The sequence below is a fragment of the Calypte anna genome, chromosome 5A (assembly GCF_003957555.1).
Source record: "Calypte anna isolate BGI_N300 chromosome 5A, bCalAnn1_v1.p, whole genome shotgun sequence".
Classification (NCBI taxonomy): Eukaryota; Metazoa; Chordata; class Aves; order Apodiformes; family Trochilidae; genus Calypte; species Calypte anna.
The window spans coordinates 11,822,994-11,845,110 of NC_044251.1; the positions used below are offsets into that span (position 1 = coordinate 11,822,994).

Here is a 22,117-nt window from a genome sequence, read left to right on the forward strand (position 1 = left end):
AGAAAACAAATCACATCATGAGTCTGCAAAACAGCAAAGGAAGAATAACAGTAATAAAAAATAAAAAAAAAGAAAGAAGGAATAAACAAAGTAACTCGAGGGAAAAGCTGTTAAAGATACAATTTCAATGAGATATTTAATATACAAAAAAAAGGGGAAGATTTAGGAAATCAGAGAATGCATTGAAGCATAGGTTGCAACGGGACAGAAGGTAATGAATAGCAATTTAAACAGGACAAATAAACCCAACTGTCTTTACAAGAATTTTTCATGTCTTCTTACAAAAACAGAGGAGGGGAAAAAAATCACTTTGATAACTGAAGGGCTTCTTTACGTACTCCTAAGAATAGTAAGACAACCTTACTGCTGAACTCTTGTTAAACCTAACATACTCGAGCTAATTAAAATTGTATCTTTTGGGGTTGCACACTGTTATTGCATTAAAGTACTGCCACAGGCTAGGCCAATTCAACAAAAGGAAAAGAGAAAAAGGTCTACAAATTTTCGAGCAGAGAACTGACAGATTGAGTTTACCTATCTTGCTTGCTAGTAGCTGACTGTACTCATTATGCTTTACTAAATAGATTTCTACACCCTAGGAAGCAAGAAAACAAACAAAAAAAAAGGCATTTTTTACCTTTCCCTCCTCCCATATAAAATAAGTAGAGTAAAGAGCTTAATATTGTTTTTGAAATGCAGTGCCTATACAGAAATGATAATTGAAAAATACGAATTTACAAATAAATACTTGAACTTTCAGGACTTGAACATTAGGACTTTGCAATACCTATCATCTTACTCCAAAAATGAATTAAACATTATGATTATTACTAAACTATTACAACATCCCAATGCCATGTTCAGGCCCTAAGATAGCTACATGCTGGCAGTAAGATCAAAACGTTACCAAATCCTTCTGCATGAGTCATCTGTGACTTTTGAATGTGTCAGAATGTTACTTATTCAGACAGACACCACCAGTAACATCTTAATTGTCAATTGTATATACCAGCATGAAAATAAAATAGGGAATTGCAACTATTAATTCTGGGCAACAGTTTTTAAATAAACAACTATTTCTAGATATGTTCTTGTTTTTCACTGTGTTTATTGTAAAAAAAAAAAAAAAATTATAAGCAAAATCAAGGTTCTGCTCAGCAAAGGATACTGAGCCAAGTGCTGTGCTGACACGAGAACATACCATTTCAAAACAGGATTCCATCTGCTGTAGGGAAATTGCTGTCTCTAGTCACAAGGCATTACAGAACTGTTGCCTTGAAATATAAAGGTCAGTGTTTTACAACTTTCTCACAAGTAAAACTCCATCTTCAGCCCAACAAAAGGCATTATTTGGGGGCGGAGGGTCTGTTAATTTCTGATGCTTGTAAGCTTACTTTCACTAAGTTGAAGTAAACGGGTATATATTGCTATTTTCATCAAAATCAGCACTGTACTCTTCTTTAGCTTATTCTTTCACTGTTTTAAAAAGTCCCTTCTATTCTTACTTATGTAAGGCAAACTCTAATTTGAATTTTATAACTAACTAACTCTATTTTACTTGCCAGTGTTACCCAGCAAAAGGAAATTAAATAGTGAAATTAAATACTTTATAAGTGCAATCACAGGTTCTGAAAACCAAGCATCATACAAGACTGTTAAAATGGTATGAAAAGACACTGAGGATGAAGGTGTGCTTTCTCAACATGAGGATGTCTATAACTGTAGGAAAAATTAGACTATAGATCATGAGTCACAGGCTCCAAGGAAACTTTGGGGATTTAGTACATTTGACATCACTCTGCCTACTGCCTCTCTTTCTTTTTTAACAAAACCAATTTTTCTGGCTTCCAAACTGGAAAGAATACCTAAATGGAGAAATATTTCTTTCATTCTGGATACTCCACAGCAATGCATGTTCTCAGCAATCTGGACTGAATTCTGTGTTGACCCCACCTGGAGTAGAAGGCTGGAATAGAAGACTATCCAAGGCCCTTTCCAACCAGAATTATTTTATGATTCTAAAGGACAGCGGTGCTGTAAACAGCCAGGAATTCCAGCACACTGTTTTTAAGGATCTGTGCACAGCTGGACAGGAAGGTATAAGACAATTATCTTGAAATTTCCCATAATGCATGCCATGTTAAGGTCTGGACAAGTGAAAATATTTCTTAGTTGGGAAAATGAACAGGAGAAAACAAAGGTTTACAAATACATACTTGCAGAAATTAAGATAATCACACTTCCATGTATCTAGTATAACTATTAGGTCTGCAGTTCTTTTACTCCTCAATCAGTATTCAATCAGCACTTGCTTTTAGAGTCCTTTTCGTCTTACAGTCCAGATCAATCTTTGGGGTTTATTCACTTCCAAACCTCACCTTTCTTTCTTCAGGAAGAGTTATCACTGCTTGTTCCCCTCACCTTTGGAAACACTAATGCCTTTACCCATGGGCCAGTGCAGCTTTCACCTGCCCAGACAATAAACAACTATTCTTATTCTTGGCACAGGCAAAAGCAAATTTATAATCTATCATGAGATTAAAATGTTCTTTTCTATATATGTTAGTGCAAATCCTAGGTTGATGAGAAACTGAATCTGTACTTCATATAAAAGTTTGTATTAACAACTTATTATGTACAAACACAAGAGAAGGGATAAATACATCACACAGTCACTACTGACTTCCACATAATTAATTGCTACTGTAGTTCACTTTATTAATTTTGGAGATTGTAACAAATTTCACTAATGTGCCTTTCAGACACACCTGAACAAAACCAGTAAAAAGATAACACTGATTCAGTGCAACAGAAAGTGTTTATGTTACAAGTATGTATAAATATAAACATTTTATACTTTAAGAAATTGCAGGAGTGTTGGTGTCCAATTAGGCAGTGAGTATGCTATAGATATTTGAACACAGTATTATACTACTAACTGCCCTGTTCCTGGCATATTCACCATGCCTCCCAAGGTGCCAGGATTTGCCAAAAATAGCAAAAAATTACAGCTAGAATAAATGCCCCTGCACAACATCATACATACAATCTACACTGCATAGCCTTTGCAATGAAGAAAGAAGCAAAACTATTTGGTGAGCATCTAGCTATCTAAAGAAATTTACCAACAGTTCTTTAGTTCTTTTGATTGGGTAAAAAAAAAGTTCTTGGCATCCTATATGCAGCCACAGGCATAAAATAAGCACTCTTATTTTAAACATGCTAAAAGGAACCATTTGCTTTACTAACTAACTAAAGCTGAGCATCTGTTAAGACTCTTATTAATAAATTTTACCTAGAACCTATCTAACTTTAAAGATTCTCTTTCACTGCCCTTTAGAGACCATATAGCACTCAGAATTACATGGTACATTTAACTTCTCATATTTAATAAAAACTCTATTGTAGCAGCTACAGCAAATATTCATAATATTGTGAAAGCATGTAAAAGCTTTCATCATCTTTGGTGCAAAAACCTTTCTGGGAAAAAAGTTATTAATTTTGCCTACCTCCATAGTCATTCTTCATTCTCTCTCACTTGAACTGTTTTTCTCAGCTGGAAATGATGAAAAAGCTAGTAACATGCAATTAGCAGCTCACTGAAGAGCACAGTTTGAAAACATACTGTTTAGAAACCACTGACTAGATTCTCCTTGCAATTAACCTATCAACACACTGCACTTATAATAGCAAGGGAAGAATTTTGCCCAGCTGAACTGAATTCAACTGAATTCAATTATGACCTGGAATGAATAATATCCTAATAGATCATGTCCAACTAAAATGACTGTAGGATGATGAAAGCACTCATAATCAACCATTGTATCTTGCACTGTATTAATTTTCAATCTTCTTTTTTTAACCTGCTAACAGTTTAGTTTACTCTAAAATTTACTCATCAGCCCTCTTTTTCTTCAAGGAAAGCTGCTATTCTCAGCTGAGGTGGTTGACCTTTTTATTTAAATGCATAATCTCTGCCAATTTCTTCAATTGAGAATTTACAAATAATTAATAAAGTCGCTGAACAAACTCAAACTAGTATTTGAGTGCCCCATATTTAAGAGAAATTTGTATTGATGTTATTTACCTTTGATGCTCTAAAACAAAAGGCAGTGGATGCTGTGTCTGACTTTTCTCTGTCTAACATTACAAGTCCTTCATCTTCATTCAGACCCAAGTACTGTCCCGTAGTTATATGTCGCAGACGGATAGGCTGTCCCCATCTGATGTTACTTCCACTCCAGCTAAAAATATCAGACATCAAAAAATAATTTATGAAGTAAGCAAAACTAATATTACTCTTTTAGGCTTTAAAGAATGTTCAGAAAATAGGAGATACATATATATATATACATATATATCTTTTTGTTTTGATTTCAATATCTGCACTAAACCAGATGCAGAATTGTTGATACATTTGCAGAGGGAACACTGAGTTGTACAGCTTTAATTTTCTTGTTTCTATACCCTCTCTCTGTTTTGTCTGTGAAAAACCCTTACATGTTTCTGAAAAACACTAAAGTGTCAATTAACCACTGTATTTCAGCTGACTGCCTAAACAAACAAATTAAGCCTAAGTGAGGAGTCAACATTCCAAAGAACTTCATCTCTGTTGGCTATGATGGTATTTCATTTGCAAATCACAAATTTACCAAGAGTAAAACATAAAGTTAAGATGGCTATCACAGTTAAAGCATGTATATCTTTATGCTATATATCAAAATTTCATTAGCAATGAGTTAACAAATAACTAATAACCTTGGAGAGAGATAAAGTCTAAAATATCTATATGTGTGTGTGTGTATATATATATATATTTATGCCCAGTTGGGACTGACAATTAGGAAAGCATTTAACTTCTGGACAGAAGCAATGTCTCAAGCAGATGTATCTCGTAGGCAACACTGCTTTTGATATGGAACACATACCAAAAAGTAAAAAAAATAAAGGCCTTAAAATACTGACATACCGATGTTCCCTGTACCATTTTATCATGTTAGATTGCTTTTTATTAAGTATCATATAAGATAAAGCAGGACAGATATATTATTCATGTTCTCCCTTAAGGCCTCAAGGTTGCTTAGCAAGCAAATTCCTGTTAATAAGAGTTACTAACAAGAAAGTTCAAAAAGCATCAGTACCTTATTCGAAGGGGTTCTATTCTCCACAAAGACCTTGCTCGAACACCAGCTCCTCCTGTTTCATAAAGTACTTTCCTACAAAAAAGACTCAGAAGATCATTTTTTGGTATTTATTGTTGTTAAATAGTATTTATAACTTACTCCTCTCTGTAGGACTCACTTCTTCCCAGCTACACAGATAGAGCTGAAGAGACAAAAGATTGCTGCTCATCAGTGAGAGCATGGTTCACAGTCCTGAAGTCCCAGGTAAGCCAAACTACTTCCATTAAGCTATTCTCTCTCAGGAGAGAACCTTCAAAGTGGCTGAGAAACATTTCCTGTTACTTAGTCATAAAAACCCATACATCATACACTTCCCAAGAGATTAATTTAAATTACTAATGCTCTTAAATACATATAAACACAATATTAAAATAAGTACACATTAATGATTAACTGCATTAATACAACATCAGAGACTTCAATCCTAGATTTACTTCTTAAAATGCACTAACGTTGTAAATTATTCTAAACTAAAAATATTCTACTGTAATCCTTGCAAAACGTAATACAGATAAAGTTATTTATTAGCTTTAGAAAACTCAGAGAAATAAAAAACAGGAAGTGAAGGGATTCAGCCTTTAAAATAGTCCTATATTCTTAAATTACTGGTCCAATTAGTCTTAAATTACTGGTCCTTTAATGCTGAAGCTACAATTCTACTCAAAAAACAAATAGAAACAATTACAATTATAGCAGATTAGTCCTATTCACAGGAATGCAAGCAAGAAAGTTTATCTTTGCATAATCATCCATATCTTGTAATTTAAGTACCAGAATTTGTATAGTATTTCTCACTTATAATCGATATAGGAAATACAATGGATAACAGAAACAGATCCTGACCTCAAACTCATGATAAACAGAAACTTTTTTTAGAAAAAAGAATTTTGTTAAGAATTTTTAAGAATTATTTTAATGATAATTGAATTTGTTAGATTGTGCAACAGCACAATTTGGGAAATAATAAGCTTTTAGTCAAATAGTTTATTCAGTTATAAAAATAACTGAGGATAATTGATGAGCACCTTACCTATTCAGAATATTTTAATACCTTAACTAAGTAAATTTAGTTTCTTTCACCTATTTTTAGGTTACTGTCTGCAAGAGAACTCCTTTCAAAACGTGACACCAAGTTGTATAGCACAGTAAAGGCAATATTTTATTATTAAAAACAAACTAAAAAAAATTTCTAGTCATCTGAGTTTCAGATCAAGCAAGACCTTTCCTATTATCCACTGTATTTCCTATATGCATTATATATGAGAAAGATTATACAAATTCTAGTGCTTAGATAAAAAGACGTTAATGACTAATTTAAGATGAAAAACTTTCTTGCATGTATTTCCACAAGAAACATGACTAATCTATTCTATTATGCATGAGAGCTGGATCTTTTGTAGTACTTAGGTGTCTGAAAAAAATGTGCAGCAAGGGAATTTAAAATCTGCCTTCCTGCTCTGTCAGACTTTATTGACTACTGCACATGCATACATAAATATGTCATAACCTAGCTGTTATATGGCATGTTTTGAATTAAAGTAACATTTTAAAACAGAGGCATTTCAGATTAGGAAATTCTTTTCCTTTTTCAACACTAAAATTAAAAGTAAAAAAAGAAAGAGAAAAAAAAAGAAAAAATAAAAAAAGGAAAAGAAAAATATAAACACAGTAACTGTCTAGTGTTTTTCCTTTCTACATTCATCCTAGCTCCTCTTTGGTCCCATTCACCTTAACATTGTTACATTTGACAGATCCTAATGACCTCTTCCTAGCTAAGCTTGAAACTAATAACTTATTTTCATTGTCTTTTACTTCCTTCATTTCTACCTGGCCCAACTCAACCATTCCTTTGCTGAAGGGAAAACATAGATGAGTCTCTGTTCACCTTTTGTAACTCTTAAATTCCTATGCCACTTGAATTCTTCAACCCTTTTCCAGCTTTTTCTCTAGGAAACATTGTGCTGCTGTCAGCCTCCTGCTCTTAGAGTAACTGCAAGTGAAAGAGAATTGCTGCTTTTTAACAACAGCACCCACACTTCTTCATCTCCTTGATTCTATCTAGCCATCCAGTTTTTGCCAAGCTTGCCTTTTTGTAAGTGTATCCCCTGTAACATCACTTGCACAGAAGACCTTAAGATTTTTGGAAGATAATAGTCAATGTGTGTATTGTTAAGGAGCATTCTCTACAAAAACCTTCATAAAATTAAATGTCTGTCCTAGGAAAAGAGAAATTACCACACTTATTTTATTTAATAGGGCTAATGGAATGAATACATCTTATTAAGCAAAGAGATGGAAATAAATACAACAAATTTCTACAGCTCTTTCTCCTGCTTCTGTTGCTAAATGTTTTTATTTTCATCTTTACAGTTTGTTTTGTGTAATGTAAATATGACTCCTACAAGTATGACACAGCACAAACTTGGCCTTATTACTATCATGAAGCTCACGTGGAAAACACGGAACAACTCCAGATCATGGATCTGAGCATATTCTATCACTGTCACACATTTGAAAATGTTCCATACAGCATTCAGGTTTTCTACTAATTTAGGAATATAAATAAATAAAAATTAAGGGATTTTTTAAGGCTTTTTTTTTCTTTAAATTACTATCTTCCCTGTTAATGCTAGCTTACCTTTGCTTATGGTAGGACATACTAAAGGCAAACAACACAGCAGGTTGGAATCTCAAGTGGAAATTGAATTTCAGCAGTAAAAGAAGTCATGGATGATTTTCTGCTTAGTAGGTCTGAAATTCTCCAACCAATGTCACTGGATAATTAATGACGTGTCTAATAAAAATGTATTTAATGTACCTCTCTCAGTCTACCTAATTAGGAGATTAACCTTCCTAAGCTCAAATTTGACAGTCAACAATCTTTTTACTTCTTGAGAGAAGGGAATGTATAAAAATGCACCATCACTTACCTGTGCTGTGACTCATTCTGATCTGTAGTTGGAATTGTCAAACACTCATCACGACCATGGAAAAAACGTACTACATGCCCCCCAAGAAGATATCCTGTGGAGGAAGCACATTTTCTCATTAGTTTAAACATTGACAATATAAAAATAGCACCCTAAAAAACTTTGTGATACTCAAAAGACCTAGATGAAATATTTACAAGTTTTCACTCATAAAATTAAACTACAATAACACAGTTAGTATGAAAACAATTTTTTTAGTGGCTTTTCCAGTTAAAAATACTTCTGAAGATGAAGATGAAAAGAAATCAATCTCTTAACATTTGAAAATCAAATTAGGGTTTTGTGACAGAACAGGAAAATAAAGACTTCTGCAATAATTACAGTTTTTTAATTTAATGCTTTAAAAATATATATAATGCTTTATAAATCAAGTATATAATGCCACAGTTTCCTTCTCCTAAATACAATTTAAATGATCTCATAAGAAAATAATTTAATGAGTTCATCAGTTTGTTCTGACAATTATAACTTGTGTCAAAATCAAAACTGCACAGCAGCAGGAGACAGAGGATGGAAACACATTTAGCAGTTCTAAAGATTAAGTTAAATGGAAGCTTGCTTTCCAGATCATTTAACACAAAGACTACAGGTCAAGACCAGGCACTTTGCTTCATTTAAAAAAAAAAAGAAATGTGTAGGAGAAAAATGATTCATCAGACATTCAATCCAAACTGTTCTGACCTTGTAAGTAAAATTAATACCACTTAGAGGAACAAACACACAAAGAAAGAAGGGTAGAGAAGGAAACTTTCATACTGTGCAGCTGATTCCATATAAAATGTAAATGAGGAAAATGGTAAGAGGCAATTATGTTGTTGCCAATTAATATAAGGGTCAAAACAACGAAAGAATGTGAAAAAATATATATGTCCCTGCTATTTATGTCAAAATACTTCAAACATCACAAAAAAGTGTGTTGTCTGACTTCTGGTCCAATTTTAGACATAGGAAATCTCACTCTGGGGGTCTGTCCATTCAGCTTCAGCTACCCTGCTAAGCCTTCTGCCATGTGATCATCCCTCATGTAAATCTTTCTGATAACTGCTAATACAGCTAAACTAAGCCTAGGAAGTTGCCAAAAAAATGATACACAGAAAACCTGCTTCTCTGCTTACCCCACCCTATACATATTTTATTATGTAAATTTGGTTGTGTGTCCTATTCTGAGCTACACAGTACAAGGGCTCCAAGCACAGCAAAGAGCTACTGAGATGATTAAGAGCCTGGTGCATCTCACACATTAAGAAAGGCAGAGAGAACTGGGACTGTTTGACCTAGAGAAAGTTTTGGGAGGAGCTCATCAGTGTAAGGAAGACAGAGGCAGGACTCTGTTTGTGTGATACTGTTTTACCTCTGAAACCTGACACACAGGGACTTTTCCAGAGTTAACCTCTTTTCTTCAGATAACCCAACTGATGCATCTGTATTTCCTCGTTTTCCCTTCCATTACTTTTCTCTCCTATGCTCATTTTCTTTATATTCATTGATCTCTTTGCTTTGATGTTCCCAGTAAATACCTTTCTAAATAAATAAAATGACAAACCTTCTGAAATATTGCTGCCTGAGCATGTAGGATGTACATTCCAAAGTGTCTGCATAAAGGAGGCATCCACCTGAGTACTTCCATTTGATATGGAGAGATGCTGAAATTAGATGACAGTAACAGGAAACAGTGAAATTTATGCACCTAAAAATATCTAGTATATTAATTTCTCAAAAAAATAGAAATACATTAAAAAGTCAATACACAAATATTCTTTAAAATTAGCAGTAATTTGTTTTCAAGTGAACTATTTTCTAAATCTAATCAGCAGTCTCCATCTGCATCTTAGAATCTTCCCGTTACAGAAATTAAAACTTCCTTAGATGGAGATTGCTTAAGTGTGCCTAGGGATAAAGAAATGGTAAAGTCTTGCTTTAGGTATGCAAAACCTATCATTGAGGGGGAAAAGGTGCAATACAAACAGGCATTATTTCATTTATACAAATCCCACCTCTGCACAGCATTTCCCAACATGCATCCACCTGCTAAACAAACAAACCTACCAAGTATCTTTCAGAAGACACACTGACCAGGATAAGATCATCACCTATTCGAACTTTTTCTCCTTCTGACCTTTGTTTAGAAGCAGGGTGTATTGTCCACCAGCATGCCTCACCTAAAAGACAGAGACACTTACCAAGAATATACAAAACACAGCTCCCAAGATATTTAAGGATATCTTTATATATCATTGAAAAAACACAATATAGACTTCTTTTAAGACATTCACCTTATAAAGCCACCTCATTCCTCTTTTCAATCCTTCTGAACTTTTTTCTTTTTTCTTGCAATTTCTGTCAAACAATCTTTGTCATCCCTGAAGCTGCTATTTCTCTGTTCATGTTTCTTTTAAAGCAACTAACCACTAACAAAACACTGCTCAGAACTGCTCTCCCCTCAAGGCATTCACTGCCAGTAAACTGCTGGCAACTCCCACAGTCTTAATTCTCACCTTTTGTGTCTTCTTTTGCTTAATGCTCATATTTAATTCACAATCTTCTGCTTCATTTCCACTCTAGCTGACATTTATGTCGCAGAATACAGGATTTTGAAACAAGTACTCCATAGCTTTACAATATTGCTACATGACAATTACAAGTTCTGGGAGCAGTTCCATTAGTACCACAGACCATATGACTACAGGACAGCCAAGCAAAGCAGTAACACCCATAGCACCTTTCCTGCACATTAAATATAAGATTCCAGATTACTTTGCACATATGATCCCCTCACTTTCCCCAGGCCTGGGAAGATTACCTAATTCGTTCCACAATTTCACACACTTCAGGATTTATTTAAGATCCTGAAAAGAACAAGTTGAACACAGCTTTCTCATTGGGCAATCCAAAGTCGGAGGAAATCAAACAAAGGCAAAATTGGTAGCATAAAAGAAAGCATAAACATCCGTTTGATTGAGACTCTTCATCCTTGCAACAAAATTTGAAGGTTACAAAACTAATTATAAAGAAGACAAAAAGTAAGTTATGTCCCTAAAAGTAGAAGGGCAAAGTGCTAAATCTTTAGAAGAGAATAACCCTAAACATCCTATGGCTTTTCACTTAATACCTGCTATATGAAGAATATTCCCTGCAGTTGAAATTGATGCAATAGGACAATTTAATGGGTGGGGGAGCAGGGTAAGTGTAAGCAAGGTTATGGCTTTTGGTTTACGAGGTTTGTAATTGTGCAGAGGTTATCAAAGTCCTCTTCACAGACCACTATTAGGCATTCCTTTCATGTGTTGCTTTATACTTCTTACTTATGTGCACAATGGTCTTCTTTTATATGTAAAGTTAAGCAAATACTGATATGAGACAACTGCAGGTTTTTGTAACAAAACCTTATGAGCACAAGCAGACACATGCATAATAATTCTGAAAAAAGGTATAAAATTATAAAGACAAATGTCACTGTAACTATTTTCAGAAAAACAGAATACAAACATTCCTTTCATCAACATGCCTATAGAAAATGGTCTGCATCTAAGGCAGCAACCAACAATATGATAAAGAGGCTGCTAATATTTGTTTGAAAACAGCTATATGCCCACAAAAAACTGAAAGACAAACTCCACTCATTCAAAACAGGTGGTCACATAGATAATTGGAATCACCTGAAAAAGGTTTCAGATATCATGGTAAACATTTTAGCACCTGCCTTGGCAGTCCCTCTCCATCATCAGTTAGTCCATTTTGATTTTAATTTATTTTCAAAATCACAAGAAACAATGAAAATCCACAGGTTTACAGTAATGCAACTGGCATTTCTTTACTAAAGCTTTATATTAATGAGGTACTTTGATTTTCCCTTCAAAGTGGATGTCTGAGCCTGGGTACGACAGGGTCACCAGTTACTTTCTCATGATTACTCATTACTTTCAGCAACCACCAACACTATGTATACAGCAGCATGTAAACCTAAATGTGGCTCTTTGTGGCTGAGTTACTTTTAAATTAATTTAACACAGCTCCCAGTGGTATCTCATAATTTAAATGTGATTTCATGGAAGCACAATTTTTTTTTACTACATTTCTGTCAGCAGCACTGTTACTGGCAGTACTCCCAGAAATCTATTAATTAGATTTTAAAGCTTTCTCGTCATTTCTCGTTTGTGTTGTATGTCTTCCCCTCTGTTCCACTATTATTTTCTTCCATTTAATGCTTTTACTTTTCTTCAGCTCTTTTAGCAGAGAGCTCATTACATTTTTTTCTGTTTTCCTCCATAACAACTTACAAACTTCTTTTGTTGCATGGTTACAAGGTATATTGTGAATGCAACAATACATGGCTCTTCTGTACTCTAATTCTATTGAATATACAAACAAGGAAAAAAAGCATTCAAATTTATTGTATAGATATTATTATTATTATTTAATTTACTTTGGCCATTATCACCAGTATTATTGCAGTAGGTGTAATTCAATTTAATTTCAATGCACTCTCACTCTTTCCTTACACAAAGTCAGTTAATTTACTGAAAGCTATCTGTATTTAAAGTTATTGTTTATTTTCAGTCACATTATTTCTAATGAACACGTTTGTATGCTTAAAGTGCCATTAATCTCAATACTTCTTCTAAAAACAAATATGTGACACATTTTGCTTCAAAAGCAACTTGCCATACCTGCTGCATTTTCTCTTAGACCCACATCAAATGCAAGTTTATCTGTCTGGGATCTTGATGACGTTAAACATGTCAAATACTGCAAAACAAAACCCCAATGGTATCTATTAACACACATGCCAAATTAATACATTCACATTGCTCCATCTCTTCTTGACTAAAACATCAAAATCCTTTTCCACTTCAGCGCATTTTGTTTGTGCAATTTAAATCCTACCTTACAAAGTTTCACATAGTTCATTAGATAGCAACAGGTAAACACCTTATGACACCATTACTTTTAACAAATTTACTTCACTAAAACATAGCAAGCATACCAAAAAAGGCAGTAATCACACTTGCAACTCTGTTATATCAAGGCAGCTAAAATTGGTATGGTTTATACAGAGTTTAATATACAGTATTCTAGTACAGGGAAAAGGAAGAAAGATGTTTTCATGACTTCTCATTTTTTCAACCTCCTATCAGGTATATTTGCAAGGACCCTAATAAATCAGAGGTCCAGAACAGTTAGAATTTTCCAGTTGTATAATGTAGTGAAACAAAATTTATACAAGGTATCCTGAAGCTAGCATTATTGTGGGCAGTCTTTAGGAACTATGGGACATTGAAAGGAAAACCTTATCTTATAAAATATGATGGAAAAAATAATATTAATCACAACAAATTTATTTGCAGTAACATCAACTTGCTAATCAGTTCCTTAAGGACACAGAAATACTTCATGGCTAGAGGAGCTTTTCTGCCATTTCACATTTTTAAGTGAAATAGATTGAAGAATCTGACTTGAAAACAGAAGGGCTACTTCATTTTGTTGAGATAACATAAGCTATTCAACATTCTTCTAAATCTATATTTATTTTTAATTCGATAAAAAGAAGTTTAATTGAGTTTCATGTTACCCATTCTGTGCAAATGCTCTTTCACTTACCATTTCACTAAACGAATGCCGAAGTAGTATCGCGTGGCCATACAGCAGGGTTCTGTGACCACCCCCTTGAGCTGCCTACAGAACATAACAGAGAAGGTCAGAGCTCCAGTGCACTGCATGGAGCACAATCACAGTTATGTAACAGCATGAAAAGTTACTACAGTTAAGTAATAAATGGAAATATTCAAGTAAATGATTACATGAATATGCTGGGCAAAAAATATAATGAAGTAGCAATAGCCACATATCTGCCGAGGGAAAAAAAAATGGGTTTTGGTCAAAGACTTGTGACCTAATATTTACTACAATTAAGTAAGCCCACAGCATTTTCAAAAAAATGTTATAAATTAAATAAGATACCACTTACCTTTCTTATAAACTTCTCAGCAGCATTAAAAAAAATAGTAATAATATAAGTATATTTGCACATACACAAACAGAAATTTGAAAGAGGAAACACGCACCTACTGCACAGAACAGTTTAACACTAAGGATATCTGCTTACTAAGATTAATGTGAAGCATTTACCAAACTCATTAAAGCTACTGCATCCACAGGTTCAACCAAGAACAGCTATTAATTTTGAGTATGAAAATTTATGACAAGACTGAGGGGAGGAAAAGCTGTTTTTTTCCATACAGTTCTTCAGAGAACTGAACACACATCGTTTCTCTATTTTTACTGAAGAGAAGAAAATAAATTCAAGGGGGAGAACCTTAAAAAGAAAGTTACCTATGGAAAAGACAACAAGCTCTATAATTTTTAAGCCTTTTTCTGCATCTTATTTCCTAGTTATTTATAAATAACAAGACTATTCAAGTTTGTTCTGGGCTGATACGGTGCCGTTAATGGGAGGAGGGAAGGGGATCCCCCTCCCAGGGCTGACTCACGGCAGTATTTTCTGCTCAGCTCTCCCTGCCTCAGGCCATCAGTGAACAAAATAAAAGTGCTCCTCTAAGATTAACATATTCAAGAAGGGGAGATACGCGGTGATTATGAGCAGGGCAGAGAAGGGAGAGATGAGGGAAAGCAACACGTGAAGAAAGCACACCACCAGATGAGAAAACACCAGAGGAGAGCAATGCCGGACGGAGCAGAGAGACCAAGGCCGGTGAGGAAGGAGAGGGGGAAGGTGCCTGAGGGGATTTTTCTCTCCACCCCGCGATGAGAAGGCAGCCTGTCCCCTGCACCCATGGAGAATCATGGTGGAACAGACCCTGAAGCACCACGGCGAAGCAGATGTTGTGGATCTGCAGCCATGGAGAGGACTGTGTCCCCAAGCAGCCCGTGGCTCTGGGCCGCCCGCACTGGAGCAGTTTGCTCCTGAGGAGCTGTGCCTGGCGGGAGGGACTCACGTCGGAGGGGTTCGTGAAGGACTTTCTCCCGTGGGAGGGACCCCACGTTGGAGTAGGGAAAAACTGTGAGGAATCCTTCTCCCTGAGGAGAGAGAGCCCTGAGAAAACAGCCTGTGATGAATGGTCCGTGAACCCCGCTGCCTGTCCCCCCCTGCCCCTCCTCCCGCGGGGAAGGAGGTCGAGACACCAAGAACAGAGAACTGTGGGATGGGGAGGGAGGGAAGGGTGGGGTAAAGTATTTAAGGTCTGGTTCGTGCTTTCTCTTTGCCCTCTTTTGATTTGATTTATGATCAATTGATCTTTCCCCAAGTTGGGTCTGTTTTGGAGACACAGTGGAGACAAATATAAGCTAGTTATTGCTGGTCATTCAGAGAACAGCATACTTGAGATATCTGATAAGAAACAATAAGTACAAAAATTCCAGGAGTTTCTCCAAATATATCTTCCACCAAAAAAAAAAACACAAAACAAAACAAACCACAAAATAAAACACTTCTTTCCTAAACTGCAACATTTTAATCAACAAGGTAAACCTTAATAGCAAAATCAACTATAATTACAGGCAGATTGAAAGAAGAAAATTACACATAGTCAGTGTGTAACAAATAAATACATGATGAGAAAGGGTAAGAAAACACCTCACACTATTTTTTTACTGACAATTTTTAGGGGAACCACTTGTAATTCTAAGGCTGACTCATAAAGAAAAACAAACAACAAAACCACACAAAAACCAAACCATAAAAAAACCAAAACCCACCAGAATCAAATGAGATCAAATGAGATTCTCTTCCTCTAACACACCTTGAAAGTAACAAGAGAGCTCCATTCCAAATGAAATTTAATATGGAAAGCAAATCATACAATGGAATAATAACCAACAAAAAATTAATGTCAATTACATGAGGCCAAATTCTATTCTTAGCAACGCCTTTGCATTGAGAGCAGAATGTAAATGAACATTTTAAGATGTTCATTTTTACATTTCATGCAGTCACTTTCTCTACATATGTAAAAAATATCTAAAGACAGCATTTCTTATTCTATGCTAATACAGCTTTTTCTGAAATAGAGTTTAGGAATTACTTATTATCATACCAATTTGCTTTTATGGTGCTGAGGATGATGCCTCATAATACAAATATCTAACTTGATTTATAGTTATGACATATGTCTCAAAACAGAATCAGTTAATTTCATCTTTAAAAATATTCTGTCCAATTTACCAACATCTTAGTGACAGATGCTAATCAGGATTCCACCTTCTCTGAGTGTAAAAAATCTTTGTGGTCCAGAAAGAAACTTTTCCTGAACTTATTGTTCAGGTTGTCCTTTCTTACTTCATGTTTGTTATTTATATGGACTGCCTTGTTCCTATTACCATTTCCCCACTGGATAGTACCCAGCTTCAAAATAAATGCAGAGCCAGGTAGTCTTGAAATAAATATAGGACAACAGACTATTTCTTTTTTATTATCCACTGCCCCCAAAGCACCAGTACGATGATTTTTACTGAAAAGGTTATCTGTCCTCTACTGCCAATTCCAAATACAAATATTCACATATTACTAAATTAGTAGATACTACAGATTAAATCTTTTGGCTAAATTTTTGGGTGAGGACTGTATTATTGCTTAGGAGCCCTAGAAGTGTTTAAATCAATCTTACTTTCCAATAAATGCTTTTTTCATCAAGAGCTGCATTTCCTAGAAAGCAATGTACTTACAGAAATTTTAAAAATTACATTTTAAATTGGAGAACACAGTGGGAAACAAGATCTCAGTAACGATGAGGTCTGAAAAATGTGTATGCAAAGGTTGGCTTTGCAAGATCAGAGGTGATAGAGTAGAACTCTGTCTTACCTCAGCTGTGCTATGACATGGGCCAGTTAAATATCTGGAGTGCAGGTTAAGACAGTAGATTGTGCTTTTCCTGACTTTAAACTGGAAACTAAGTCTTTCTTAGTATACATAGTACAATCTTTCTATAGCATGTATCTCACCCCCATGTAATCTAAGCAAGAAAGATGGCTACAAAATGACAAATAATTAGGGAATTTTAAAAAAAATGAGTGATCATAAGACATAAATATATTTCCCTTTCTCTTTTCAACCTAACATGTTTTTGAAATATAATTCATATTTGTTATTTCACTACTATATTTCTCCCATAATTTTAAGATATAAAAAATATAGAAAATATATAAGGGATTTTGATTTCTGATTGATAATAATGGGTTTTTGGGGGGCTATTGGACAAAATTTCACAGATGCAACACAAAGTATAACTTCTAAAACTTCCAGAAGTGTTAATGTGTAGATGAGAGGCATCTGTCTCACCTTAACAACTAGAAATGAGGCTCAGCTGATCAGTGAAAAATTATCATTGTCCATGCAGATCTTTGAAAATACAGACAAGTCTTTACCTGAGGTTTGGATTAAGCTTACATCTTTCACCAGAAAAAGTAGCTTAGAAGTTCTATGAAAAGTAGAGTTTTCAAATCACTTTGTCAGTAACATAGAATGTATAATAAAATGCATCCTGATCACCCCAGTGCAGAAACCCTCTTTCAGTCATTCTTAGTATATCTTAGAGTCGAAGTGGAAACTCAATTGAAACTTCAGTAATGTGAAATACAAGCATAGTCACAACATTCTTTACTGCAAAGTCACTTTAAACAAGACTGTAAGAATTCCAGTAAGTATTTTTGTGCTAATACAGTAAAAGGTTAAGAAACTCAAATAAGATAATTTTGAAATAATTATTTCTACCCAACAGCTCTTGCTTGTTACCACGTTTTAGTTAAACTCAAATAATGTTTTGGTTTAGTTACAAAATTAAAGAAATCTAGTGTGTTTTTATTTTTGAACTAAGAGATTTAACGTGTCACTTTGTGTCTCTGATAGGACTTTGTTTCAAGCTGTTGATTTCATTGAAGCTAGATAAATCAAATTAAATCTAAATACCTGAAATATTTTCTTAGCTCATTGAAATGAGATAGAATATTTACATGATGAGAAAATTATTTTGCTTTCCACATTGATAAACAGCCTTGTAATACAACAATGCCTTTATAGCAGTAATTTCTGTTTCAGACCAAACCTGTCTCATATATTCTCCTCAGGTCCACAAAAGGCAGACAGTCCATGGATTCCCTGCTTCCTTTTTCTGTATACAGTTCTAGACTGATAGTAACAATTAATCTCTGAGGATGATATTTCTGTTCTTTGTAAATATTTTAAGATAAGTGCACCTACTCCTCAATGCTAAAGAGAAATTAGTATCATCATACATTTGGAGCAATAATATCCCAGGAAAACTAATAATTTGCTATGACATAAGGACCCTGTCCTAAAAAATCCTGGAGCAAGGAAAGAAAGAAGAACAATCCGTATTCAAAAGTGAAATATTCTTTTATGTAAATTTACTTACCCCTTCACTAGCATTATCTCCTGTGTTAGCCAGCATTTCTTGAAGGGCTCTGACAGAAAGGGACTGTTCAAGGACAAAATTACAGATGCAAAGGTCTGGAGGAACATACTGTTGAAATAAACAGTGTAAGGACAGATCAGCAGAGCAGGTGAAAGGCAATGAGAAGTATGTCTGTACAGGCATGTATTTTAATTTTTAAATCCATACTTAATGTTTACACTTTTTTTTTTTTTGAGATTCATGCTATTTACCTACATAAAAATAATATAAATTCATTCTTCATAACTTGTCAGTGCGATAACTTTAATTATCCTAGAGCTGTATTCCTCACAGTAAAACATAACATCTTCAGGCTCAAAAGCAAAAAGTTTTTCTCTGCACAGTATTGCTTTCCTGTCTTTTAGAATTACATCATGAACATTGTATTTGTTTTCTAGCATCTCTGACAAAAGATGTATGATCTTATTTGACATATAAAGCTGATGTTATGATCATATTTATAGTTGTCATTAAATGGCAAATATTCAGAATCTTATGATAAACAACATGAACTATTTTAGGAAAGCTTCTCAGTTGCTTAATCAATATGCCTGCTGGTTTTGAGACATGAAACTTATACTCAGTTCAAGAACAGCAGACATTTTTTCAATTTATTGGCATTGATGTGTCCAAGAAAAGCATCTCCAGGGCAATCATCTCTGTAAATAAATATGTGCCAGGAAAGAACCAGAGAGCCAGACTCTACACAGTGGTACAGCAGTGAAAGGACAACAAGAAATTGACACAAACTGAAGTACAGGCAATGCTATTTACACATGAGAAAAAAAACCATTTTTCCTGTGTGCCTGGTAAACACTGGAACAGGTTACCCAGAGAGGCTGTGGGATTTCCATGCCTGGACATGCTCAGCCCCTGACTGTGCAGTGTCCTGAGCCATCTGAAGGAGCTGAACCTGCTCTGAGCAGGACTTGATCCCCACAGTTCCTTTCCAAACTCAGAAATACATTACGATGTGATTTATAATATAGATCATGGGTAAGAGCTTTAAAGTGAATACACACTCCTTTTTCTTTTTTGAATCAGTGTGACAAGAGGGAATAAAATTCTTGATAATGCTGAGTTTTGAGGTGGTGAAAAGGGAAATGATACAATTAAGATATTTCTAAACTTGCTGAAGTCATTACAGCAAACTAATCAAGTACAGCTGGAACTCCCACCCTTTAATATCCTCTACAGATTCTTACATTTTTAGTTCGGTGTTTTCAAACACGTTTTGGAAAAGACATTCAGCCCAAAGACTTGACATTAAAATTACATGTATTAGATAGATATATATGATTTTTACATATGTTATTGAGCTCAAGTGAACTCTTGCATCTTTCTTACATGACTAGATGATTATAAATAGCAAGCAGTTCATTATTTCATTAACTGCAGTGACTTAACAAGAAAAACTTAGACCATATTACTCAGTTATGGGGTACTGATTTTTTAGCATTCATGAACTGCATCTATGTCCATATACACAAACACAAAACATACGTGTATGAAATCATATTGCTTTTATTTAAGTATGTGAAAAGATTATTGGTGATTAGTAAAGTGCACTGGAACCACACTATCTCTCTGAACTCTTGAAATGCAATGAAATGCAAATTTAGAAGCAGTATATTTTTTCAGCATAAAAATGAACTAAGGCCTTTCATAGTGCATAAATAAACCCTGTGGATGTAACATGGCTATAATACCCAGACTAAAAATAGGACAACATGGCACTATATCTAGAGAAAACATACAAAGTCACCACTAAAGAAAAAAACTGAGAGGGAGAAATAAATTAGGAGGAAGAAGAGATAAGAAAGACACAAAACAAAACCAGAAGAAGATGCAGAGAGAACAAAGGGAGGGAGGAGGTCTTCCATTTGCCTTTCATAACATTCTGCTGTAGTACAGGTCAAAACTTTTATGTCTTCTTTCTTTTTTTCTCTCAGGTTCCTCTTACTACTCTTTTTATTTTTTTCTTCACAGTTCTCTTGCTATTTTTTCCCTTTTTGCCACGTGTTATCTTTAAAACTTTTCAGTTGCTTAATAATTCTGCTCCCTGTAGTCTCAACTTCCTGATTAACCAACACAGTTAGGGGCAACATAATACCAGTAACTAACAGGTGGCAACATTTCTAAAATTACCAGTTTAGTATACCAAGATATTCGAACCTACAGCAGTAACAGGAGTAATTCTTTTAGTAAACGTAAATATTTATAACAGTCTGGAGACTTACTTTTGATTTTAAGATGAGGTATTTCAGTTACAGGAATTATTTTAGATAGTTTAAGAATAGTGGCTTTTGACTTATCAGGTGTGCCTCGAAGTATATTCAGAATCTCTAAGAAATCTTATGTTGAAGTCACTGAAAGAAAGCCTATAACAGGTGCATCTAGCATCACATTAAAGAAACCATAATGAAATGTATTTGTTGATAACAAGTAGGTTAACATTCACTGACAGGTCACAGCAGTTGAGAATATCAGCTTCTTACTTTAGCTTCTGATGTTGGTTCCAAAAAGCACAGGCGATTCCCAAGTCCCTCAGCTGCCAAGCAAAACTTCCTTTGTTCTTTGTGAATACTGGCAACACACTGAAGTACTACTTCGTCATCCTGTCACCAAACAAGAAAAACATGAGAAAAAAATAAGTAAACATCTGGAAGTAATGTACACACTGTACTGGTAAGAAATTCTGGAACACAGAATCTGTTGAAAATGAACATGTTATACACCTATAACTGATATCATGTACCTATGCAAGGATCCTTTTGATATGTAAATTAACAGATGCTTGGGTGTAGATTTTTATTCAAGACTACATCAAAGTGATAAAGACAATATACTCTCTCCAGAGCTTTCACAAGTGTTGTGCCCTTCTGTTGCTTTAGCAGTGGCTGGCTATGGTGTCATAAAACAACTCTAAGTACAATTAGGCAGTTTTGCTCAGTAAAACATGTTCAGTGTTTACAGTTGAAACTTGTTACTATGATTTTGCAAACAACTATAACCTAAATACAGACAAATGTTTTCTTAGCACAGTGAGCCCTCAACACAAGTGCCCTGAATGCAAAATCTTTCTGGTGTCGTTCAATTTAGAAACCTCTGAGTACAAAGGAGGATTCAAGAGGCACTTCTCAAGTGACAGTTCAAATAAGTCAAGAGAAGCCCTCAAGTGAATATTGCAAGAATAAGAGCACTCTGGAAAAGTGAGATGAAATAGCCCTTTTGTTTAGTATTCCTAATTACTCTAAAAGCTCTTTTACAAATGGTTACGTAATGCAAAGCCAAAGGCACACTTAAGAATTGCCAAGCTCTTATTCACCTCTTAACATGTGATACCAGGGCTGATATAAGCAAGCCAAAACAGATTATTTTTAATGTTAAACTTTGTCAAAGGTAGAGTCAGAAAAATAATTTTCTTTCCCAAAACTTGTCCACCAACCAAGGAAAACACCACCTTGCAAACTAACATGTAGGAGAGCTTATTTTTATACAGGTATGTAAGTCTTCACCA

General features: G+C 34.7%; 1 protein-coding gene across 2 annotated transcripts in view; it reads right to left on the reverse strand.

Moving 5' to 3' along the window:
* The window catches only part of RYR3 (ryanodine receptor 3), a 208,420-nt gene that overhangs the window by 146,317 nt on the left and 39,986 nt on the right, over positions 1–22,117 (reverse strand). For both annotated transcript variants that reach the window (XM_030452246.1, XM_030452245.1), the window contains exons 2-10: positions 21,096–21,215; positions 18,559–18,666; positions 13,772–13,846; positions 12,841–12,919; positions 10,220–10,332; positions 9,717–9,816; positions 8,114–8,207; positions 5,142–5,216; positions 4,088–4,244 (exon numbers count right to left, since the gene is read on the reverse strand). In XM_030452246.1, coding sequence (XP_030308106.1) covers positions 4,088–4,244; positions 5,142–5,216; positions 8,114–8,207; positions 9,717–9,816; positions 10,220–10,332; positions 12,841–12,919; positions 13,772–13,846; positions 18,559–18,666; positions 21,096–21,215 — 921 coding nt within the window. The remainder of the gene's footprint in view (positions 1–4,087; positions 4,245–5,141; positions 5,217–8,113; positions 8,208–9,716; positions 9,817–10,219; positions 10,333–12,840; positions 12,920–13,771; positions 13,847–18,558; positions 18,667–21,095; positions 21,216–22,117) is intronic.